This window comes from Neofelis nebulosa, chromosome 17 (genome assembly GCF_028018385.1).
Source record: "Neofelis nebulosa isolate mNeoNeb1 chromosome 17, mNeoNeb1.pri, whole genome shotgun sequence".
Lineage (NCBI taxonomy): Eukaryota > Metazoa > Chordata > Mammalia > Carnivora > Felidae > Neofelis > Neofelis nebulosa.
Window position 1 is genome coordinate 5250564 of NC_080798.1, and position 8883 is coordinate 5259446.

At 38.3% G+C, this 8883-nt stretch overlaps 1 protein-coding gene across 1 annotated transcript; it reads right to left on the bottom strand.

Annotated features, from left to right (window-relative positions):
- Nucleotides 1-1401: 1401 nt before the first annotated feature.
- LOC131499059 (zinc finger protein 429-like) lies at nucleotides 1402-8391 on the bottom strand. Its single transcript, XM_058706759.1, has 3 exons — nucleotides 8112-8391; nucleotides 7525-7617; nucleotides 1402-3811 (listed from the first exon to the last, which is right to left on the bottom strand). Exons 1-3 carry the CDS (start codon nucleotides 8143-8145, stop codon nucleotides 2292-2294), a joined length of 1647 nt encoding a protein of 548 aa, XP_058562742.1. The 5' UTR covers nucleotides 8146-8391; the 3' UTR covers nucleotides 1402-2291.
- Between the last annotated feature and the right edge of the window lie 492 nt (nucleotides 8392-8883).

Genomic DNA, 8883 nt, shown 5'->3' on the forward strand with positions numbered 1-8883 from the left:
GTTACCTCTCCTTGAACCAAAGCCTGCACCCAACTCTCATAAATTAATGGGAAGATTTCCTGCTTAACTCTGGGTCTCACTGAGAATTATGGTAGGAAAAGATAGGATTCTGTATGCAGAGAGGGAAAGATTAAGACCTGAAGACCTTGGGTGAGGAAAAACACATTTTAGAACACTGTGATTGCATTGTCCAACATGCCCTCCTGAACTGCCAGTGATCAAGGTCTGGACAATCACTGGAATCATCGTCATCCAATGGCATCTGGTCCTCAGTAGGATACAGGAATTCAAATTAAATCATGAAGGTGGTCTTCATGACTTAATCTTTTAATCTTCAGGAACCCACCACGTTTGCCAATTTCTTAATTCTGTGACATTTATCAGATGATGCCACCAAAGAGCTGCCTGTGACTTTGAAGTTAGAAAAGGGAGCCACTTTGGGTTCCCTCCCTCCACTGCAAAGAGCTCTTCACATCTTTTTCCTTTCCATACTTTTCCCACCTTTAATAAAATGAGATAGGTTATCACTGGTGGTGGGATAACATTTCATTCTGTACACAGCCATGTCAACATGTCAAAAACCATTATGTCTTCTTAAAATGTGTTAAGTTCACACACAGACCAAGTCATGCATTTCCAATCCACCCAATTGTCATTGTTCAAAATGCAGACTACACGCCTTCCAAAATTATTTGTTGATAGTATGATGCGAGAATACAGATTTCCATAATTTTCAGGCCTAATATCATTCTTTAAAAATGCGTATGTACAATTTTACCCCATTTGGGGGAAGAGTTGGCTATCCTCTTTCTGATATCTGTGAGGATTTCTTCATTTCAACCACAACAACTGGCATTTTCTCCTTCTAACTATTGCTATGATGAATACACACCAATATGTTTTACTGCACTGCGACCTTTTTCCCTAAAGACCAGTTGGCAAATTATTTTATTGGTAACATTCAAGAATATTTTGTTTTAATACAGGGAGAAGAATGATGTTCAGAACACTTATGGTAACTTACATCAATGTTATAACCACAAACAGCATCTGAATTAGATTTTCTTAAATATTTTGTGTAATGTTGTCCTTTGTCTTCCATGGAAAATTACGCATGAGTCCCACCTAAGAAGAACATGTAGGGGCGCCTGGGTGGCTCAGTCGGTTAAGCGTCTGACTTCAGCTCAGGTCACAATCTCACAGACCGTGAGTTCGAGCCCCACGTGGGGCTCTGGGCTGATGGGTCAGAGTCTGGAGCCTGCTTCCGGTTCTGTGTCTCCCTGTCTTTCTGCCCCTCCCCAGTTCATGCTCTGTCTCTCTCGGTCTCAAAAATAAACGTTAAAAAAAAATTAAAAAAAAAACAACCATGTCATATCTTTGCTGCAACAACGAGCCACGTAAGTTTCCAAGGAATGAATGAATTTCAGAAGGAAACTGAGAGTAGAAATGCATTGATACTTGGTAGTCATAAATGTCAGGATAGATTTGAGGGGGGAAAACTCATTTTTTATTTTTTTTACAAATGTTTATTTTTGAGCGCTAGTGGGGAGGGGCAGGGAGAGAAGGAGACAATCTGAAGCAGGCTCCAGGTTATAAGCTGCCAGCACAGAACCTGATGAGGGGATTGAACTCACAAACTGGGAGATCATGACCTAAGCCAAATTCGGATGCTTAACCGACTGACTGAGCCACCCAGGTGCCCCCAAAAAACTGAGAATGAAATTAGCTATATTTATGCAACAATTCATCCAAATAACCTTTTGAAGCATAATAGCACATACATTTTGAACATGTTTAACTTTGTATTATTCCTTATAATGAATATTTTGATGTAATATATTAATAGTAACAACTGCTTTCTCTGTAAATTCTGGGATATTGACATTTGATGTTCAATTAAATACTTTTATAAATATTTATAGCTTTCAAGTTACTTTTATGTACTCTCTGGTGTATCCTAATGTGTACATTTAATATGAAGACTTTCCTCATTATGTTTGTAGGGTTTACATCTAGTATGCACATTGAAATACTAGGAACGAATTCCAGTTAAAGGCACTGCAACTTTCTCTATATTTTATGGTTTCTATTCTGTAAGAAAATAATGATATTGATCAAGTTGTGAGTTCCAGCTACATGCTTGACACATTCTTTCCCTTTGTATGTTTCTCCTGAGTCTAAACTCTGTGATGCTGAGTAAGGGTTGAGCAGTCCTAAAAATTTTACCACATTCTATACATTTTAAGTTTCTTTTCCAATATGAATTCTTTGATGTATAATGAAGCTTAACCTCAAATAAAGGCCTTGCCACATTCTTTACATGGGTAATGTTTCTCTTCAGTGTGAATTCTGCGGTGTGCCATAAGGTTTGAGGTCTGGGTAAAGGCCTTGCCACATTTTTCACATTGGTAAGGTTTCTCTCCTGTATGAATTCTCTGATGTACAAAAAGGGTTGGTTTCTGGGTAAAGGCCTTGCCACATTCTCTACATTGGTAAGGTTTCTCTCCAGTATGGATTCTGTGATGTCTGATAATGCTTGTCTGGTGGGTAAAGACCTTGCCACATTCTTTACATTGGTAAGGTTTCTCTCCAGTGTGAATTCTGTGATGTACAGTAAGGCTTGAGTACCTTTTAAAGGCCTTGCCACATTCTTTACATTGGAAAGGTTTCTCCTCAGCATGAAGTTTCCGATGTCCAATAAGGCCTGACTGCCAGTTAAAGGTCTTGCCACATTCTTGACATTTGTAAATTTTCTCTCCAGTATGGATTATCCTATGTTTATTTAGTGATGAGCTGTACTTATAAGTTTTACCACATTCTTCACATTTGTAAGGTCTCTCTCCAGTGTGCTTTTGCTGATGTAGAATTAGTGTTGAGTGCCAGTTGAAGGCTTTGCCACATTCCTTACAAATGTAAACTTTCTTCCCAATATGGATTGTCTTATTGGTATTAAGTCTTGATGACTCACTAAACACGTTCCCATGTTCATTGCATGTGTACGGGTTTTTTCCCACAGGACTCCTCGGATGATCACCAACATTGGAGGACTGGTTAAGAATTTTCCCACACTCAGTATATTCAGAAGGATTCTCTCCCAAATGTATTCTTTTCTGTCTAATAAGGTTTGAGCTTTGATAAAAGACTTCCCTACATGTAGTACAGTCACAATAGTTCCCTGGCAAAGGAGTCCATAGATATTTATTAACATTTGAATCCTGGTTCAGTATTTTCTCAGATTCACTGCAATGAGCAATTCTGTTTTCATTGAAAATGCTGTGGTTTTGTTGTAAGGTCGAGTGCTCAAGGAAGGACCCCTCAAATGGATACCACTTACCATTTTTTTCTTCCTTTTTCAATCTCTGACTTTCAGAAATATTTGACTGAAAGGGTAATGCAATCCTCTTGTCAAAATGGTGCAAAGAAGTATTTTCAGCATGGGCTAGGTCACTTTCCAGATTCTCCAAATTTTTGTTCTGCAAATATGTGTGTTTGACCACTTGATTTGAGCCTTTGATTATAGAAACACACTGCCTTGCAGAAGTAACAGTGTTAGAGAGGGGGGGCTTCCAAAATGTTTTATATCCTTCACTGTTTTGGGCAGTGAGATTCTTATAATGGGCAGTTGTCTCTATTTGCATATGTGTTTCATGAGATCTTTGATGCCCTTGTCTCTCCCCAACACAGTTCCACTCTATCACCAAGTGTCCATTCTCAAGGGCACTATGTTTATATTTATCCACTGACACCCTTTCGAAAATAGTTCCTATGCACATCTTTGGAAAGAGGCTCTGGGTATCGTGTGAAGATACAGCTGGAAGGTAACAAATGAAAGTAAAATCATTCTACTTTCTACTATCAGATGAATACAGTTAAAATTTCTTACACACAAGACTAAAATTGGACAACTTCGACTTTTGGAAAAATAAATCATTAGTTTTTCTACTTTTCAAGATGTATCTGAATTTAACCCAAGGATTCTTTTTATAAAGTGATTGTTGGCCTATTTTACAACTTTGGTGGTGTTTGTTTATTTAGAAATGAAAGGTTTTGGGGCATCTCAGTGGCTCAGAGGGTTGAGTATCAAAGTCTTCACTTCAGCTCACGATGTCACCTTGTGGTTTGTGAGTTCCAGCCCCGCATCCTACTCTGCACTGAGAGCACTGAGCTAGCTTGGAATTCTCTCCCTCTCTCTCTTACCCTCCTCCACTCTCTCTCTCTCTCTCTCAAAATAAACTTAAAAAAAAACTAAAAAAAAATAAAGAAATGAAAAGTTTTTCTTTCCTTAATATTAAAGAATGGATTATACCCTTAAATTCTGTGTAATAGGAGGGATCTATTAACATAATACATTTAGTCATCCATAAAAGTTTTCATTAGAGCTTCCCATGGTTGATTTTATGAATATTCTTTATAATTTTATGCCCATGAAGACATGCCAATAATTCAAAATGTTCCTTTTTTCATGGGTACACTGTCACAGTTTACAATTACAGCCACAGGGTGCTTGGGTGGCTCAGTTGGTTAAGCGTCAACTTCAGCTCAGGTCATGATATCAGGGTTCCTGAGTTGGAGGGCTCTGTGCTTTGTGACTCAAGCTCTCTGACAACTCAGAGCCTGGAGGCTGCCCCAGATTCTGTGTGTGTGTGTGTGTGTGTGTGTGTGTCTCTCTGTAACTGTCCCCCGCTTGTGCTATGTCACTGTCTGTCTCAAAAATAAACATTTAAAAAAATTAAAATTATATACATTACACACACACACACACACACACACACACACAGAGGAGCACCTGGGTGGCTCAGTCGGTTAAGAGTCTAACTATTTTGACTCAGGTTATGATCTCACTCTTCTGGAGTTGGAGCCCTGCTTCAGGGTCTGTGCTAACAGTGCAACGCTGCTTGGGATTCTCTCTCTCTCTCCCTCCCCTGTTTATGCTCTCTATCTGACAAAGTAAATAAACTTTAAAGTAAAATTATTGTAGGTTTCCTTTAATTCATTTTTTATATAGAATTTTTGGGGTTATATTTTGTCTTATTCTGGTTTTGCAATTCCATACTAATGTGCTTCATTTTGTATGGGAGTTTCCACAGCATTATTTAGGTGTGATTTTGTTTTTACCTGTGTATGTTGTTATAGTGACAATTTTCAACTCATTACGTTTTTGGATGATGTGAATGTAACTCAAATATGAATCCGTTTTATGCCCTGTGCCAAAAAAATCATCCATGTATTTGTAGAAATATTACCTATGCATACTTTGTGACTCATCTTGTGTATTTTTCTCCTTGGTTAGTGGTCAGTGAATGTTGTATCAGGTCTATGTGAATTGTCATAATAATGGAATTAATTTCATCATCTATTTATTGGTGAATATATTGTCTGTATTTTCATTGTGGTTACCTTAAAGATTCCTTAAAACATCTTAAAGGTATAACGAACCATCATAGTGCTGCTAGCACAGAGCTCAACACAGGATTTGAACTCATAAACTATGAGACCATGACTTGACCTGAAATCAAGAGAGGGACACTTAACCAACTAAGCCACCCAGGTGCCCCTATGTAGCTATAATTTTAAACTGTGACTGTGTGCCCATGAAAAAAGGAACATTTTGAATTATTGGCATGTCTTCATGGACACTAAAACTGTCAAGTATATTCATTAAAATCAACCATGGAAACCTGTGATGAAAACTTTTATGAATTAAGCACTTAAAAGACATAGATCCCTCTTATTACAATGAATTTAAGTGCATAATCCATTCTTTAAAATCAGGCAAACAAAACCTTTCATTTCTTTTTTTTAAGTTTTTTTTAAGTGTATTTTGAGAGGGGGAGTGCAGAGAGAGGGGGAGAGAATTCCAAGCAGAGTCCACAGTCAGTGAAGTGCAGGACATGGGGCTCAAACTCACAAACATTGAGATCACGACCTGAGCTGAAATGAAAAGTCAGATGCTCAACCCTCTGAGCCACCAAGATGCCCCAAAACCTTTAATTTCTAAATAAACAAACACCACCAAAGTTATAAAATATGGCAACAACTGCTTCAAAAAAATCTTTGGAAAGAGGTTAGAGTGGGAGAGAGCCAAAGCATAGGAGACTGTTAAAAACTGAGAACAAACTGAGGGTTGATGGGGGGTGGGAGGGAGGGGAGGGTGGGTGATGGGTATTGAGGAGGGCACCTTTTGGGATGAGCACTGGGTGTTGTATGGAAACCAATTTGACAATAAATTTCATATATTGAAAAAAAAATAAAAAATAAAAAATAAAAAAAATAAAAAATAAAAAATAAATAAAATAAATAAATAAATAAATCTTTGGGATTAAATTCAGATACATTCAGAGGAAAGTAGAAAAACTATTTCATTTTTCTTGAAGTGAAATTACACTTACAATTAAAACTTTTTTTTTTTTACATGGGAAGTTTACTAATTACCTACTTTACTTTTTATAAAGCACATGCCCATGTCACATCAGAGCGTTCGATCTAATCATAAAGGAATCTCACTCAGAAAGTGAAAACACATATGACAAAGTCACAAGAACTTCATATTATAAGGACAAAAGTATAAAATAATTCAACTATTAGGACATAAGGTAACATTTGAGACTTTATTATAGGCTGCAAATTTTAAATTCTAAATGTTCTAGCTTCCCCATGCCTTTAGTTTATATAGGAATTCTAGGAAATAACAGGTGTTTTAAATTATTTTACTATTGAATAATGAAATTGATAGAGTGGAAATTTCTTATTTTTGTTAATACAAAGAAAATGAACTTTAAAAATTTTTTTTAAGTTTGTATTTATTTTGAAAGAGAGACAAAGAGCAAATGGGGAGGGGGAGGGGGAGCGAGAGAAAAGCAGACAGAATTCCAAGCTGACTCTGTGTTGTCAGCAAAAAGCTCTCTGTACTGCTGGAACTCACGAACTGTGAGATCATGGCTTCAGCCGACGTCAGACACTTAACCAGCAAATCCACTCATGTGCCCCGAGAAATGAACTTTTGAAGTGAAATAAAGGATTAGATTTTCTCATTTGAGAGAGGCGCTTTGCTATCTGATGAAATTACTGGGTTTCATATTTGTGCAACTAAGATTAAAGCTTCCATAATACTGGAAAGCATAAACCAGATAACATGTAATCTCTGTCTCCAGTGTTCCTGGGATTTCTGCACCAAACCCCAATATGCCCACCACTACCCTGACACACTTCTCACATGAGGCAAAACAGAACTCAGTAATGGATTAGCATAAAGTTCCTCAGAAATAGAGATTTCCCCAAGACCCTCAAAGCAATGAAGAGCCAATCACATTATGGAGACCCTCACAGTGGAACTGAAGGAGAATCTTAAGAGAAAGCAAGATCATGATGTGTTGGAAAGCAGATATCTGCGGAGAGGGAGAGACATAAAGCTAGGCTTCTCAAACTTATTTCCATTTGAGGAGAGCTGCTCAAACCACATTTAAGGTCCATCTTCCTCCTTTACATTTGGATTTCACCTCTGTCATCTGTTTCATTCCCACCTACCTGGGTGTGAGGCTACTGTGTGATTTCTCTTCACATCCCAGAGCTCCTTTTGTTCCAAAAAGATGACCAGGTCTGGCTTTGACAAAACAAGACCTGTTTATCAGACAAAAGGAATATGAGTGTGGCTGGAGATTCTACCTTTCAACCCAGTATTGGACTCAGTAGACAAGAGAGGACATTGTAGAATTCTAAAAAATTATTTCCCAGATGATGTTGCCCAACAACCCCTTTAGAACACATGGGAGGGTTTCCAGTGTTCAGATCTTGACCTCTACTTCCAAATAATACCACTACAATAATGAGTTGAAATTGGTATTTAAGACGTGGGAATTCCCATTTTATGCCACTCAATGTTTAGAATTGACATAAATCTATAGAAATGACGATGTTACTCTACAGAAGGGAAAACTAACCTGAAAGGAAACATCATGAAGATATTTCTCTACATCTAGAAACCCCTACTTCTTTCCCTGACTGCAGGCATCTGAATCCCACTCATGCAAAGAGGAAGTTCCAAGAGACAGTCTTCAAAGGAAGGAACAAAATTCTGAGTGTGGTTTGGGAAGTCTGGAAGGAGTTATCCTCACCCAAGAAGAGAAGGTGTCCATAGTTCTCTAACATCACATCCCTGTACAGTTCCTGCTGACTGTGGCTCAGGCAGCCCCACTCCTCCTGAGAGAATTCTATGGCCACATCCCTGAATGTCAGCAACCCCTGCAATAAATACCATAGTTACTGAGTGGCCATAGGCAGAGGTCATAATGGTACCTAAGATACAAGAGGGAGTTAATGTCACTAGCTAGAACCCCAGACCTGACCTTCACTGCTTACCTGCTTGTACCCACTGACCTCAGTCCCACATTTTACTTAACCCTTTTTTCTACCTTATCTTTTACTTCAGGCAAAACACCCAATGGGCATAGTGTCCTGTGGTGGAAACAAAGTATCCAATAAAAGCTAGTGAGTACTCTGAGGAAGAGCTTGGATTAACTCAATTTGAGCTTAACCCCTGACTCACACCTATGAAAATGAACAATAGAGTAAACCATGGAGTGAGGTCAGTTACCTTTATATCATTATGCTAAAAAAATTAAATTTTTATTTCCTTTAGAGAGAGAACACAAGTGAGGGTGCAGCAGGGAGGGAGGGAGAGAGACAAAGACAGAGACAAAGAGACAGAGAGGCAGAGACAGAGAGAGAGAAAATTCCAACCAGGCTATATGCTCAGTGTGAAGCTTGACTTGGGGCATGATCTCAGGACTATGAGATCATGACCTGAGCCTAAATCAAGAGTCAGATGCTCAACTGACTGAGCCACTCAGGAGTTCCCTTTTAACTCAATATAATACCCAAATCTCC

Coding starts and splice junctions, on each gene's coding strand:
- LOC131499059 (XM_058706759.1), bottom strand. CDS start 8,145: ATGTTAGAGAACTATGGACACCTTCTCTTCTTGG. Junction 7,618..8,111: donor TGGACACCTTCTCTTCTTGG/GTGAGGATAACT, acceptor TCTGATAAACAG/GTCTTGTTTTGTCAAAGCCA. Junction 3,812..7,524: donor CACAGTAGCCTCACACCCAG/GTAGGTGGGAAT, acceptor GTTACCTTCCAG/CTGTATCTTCACACGATACC.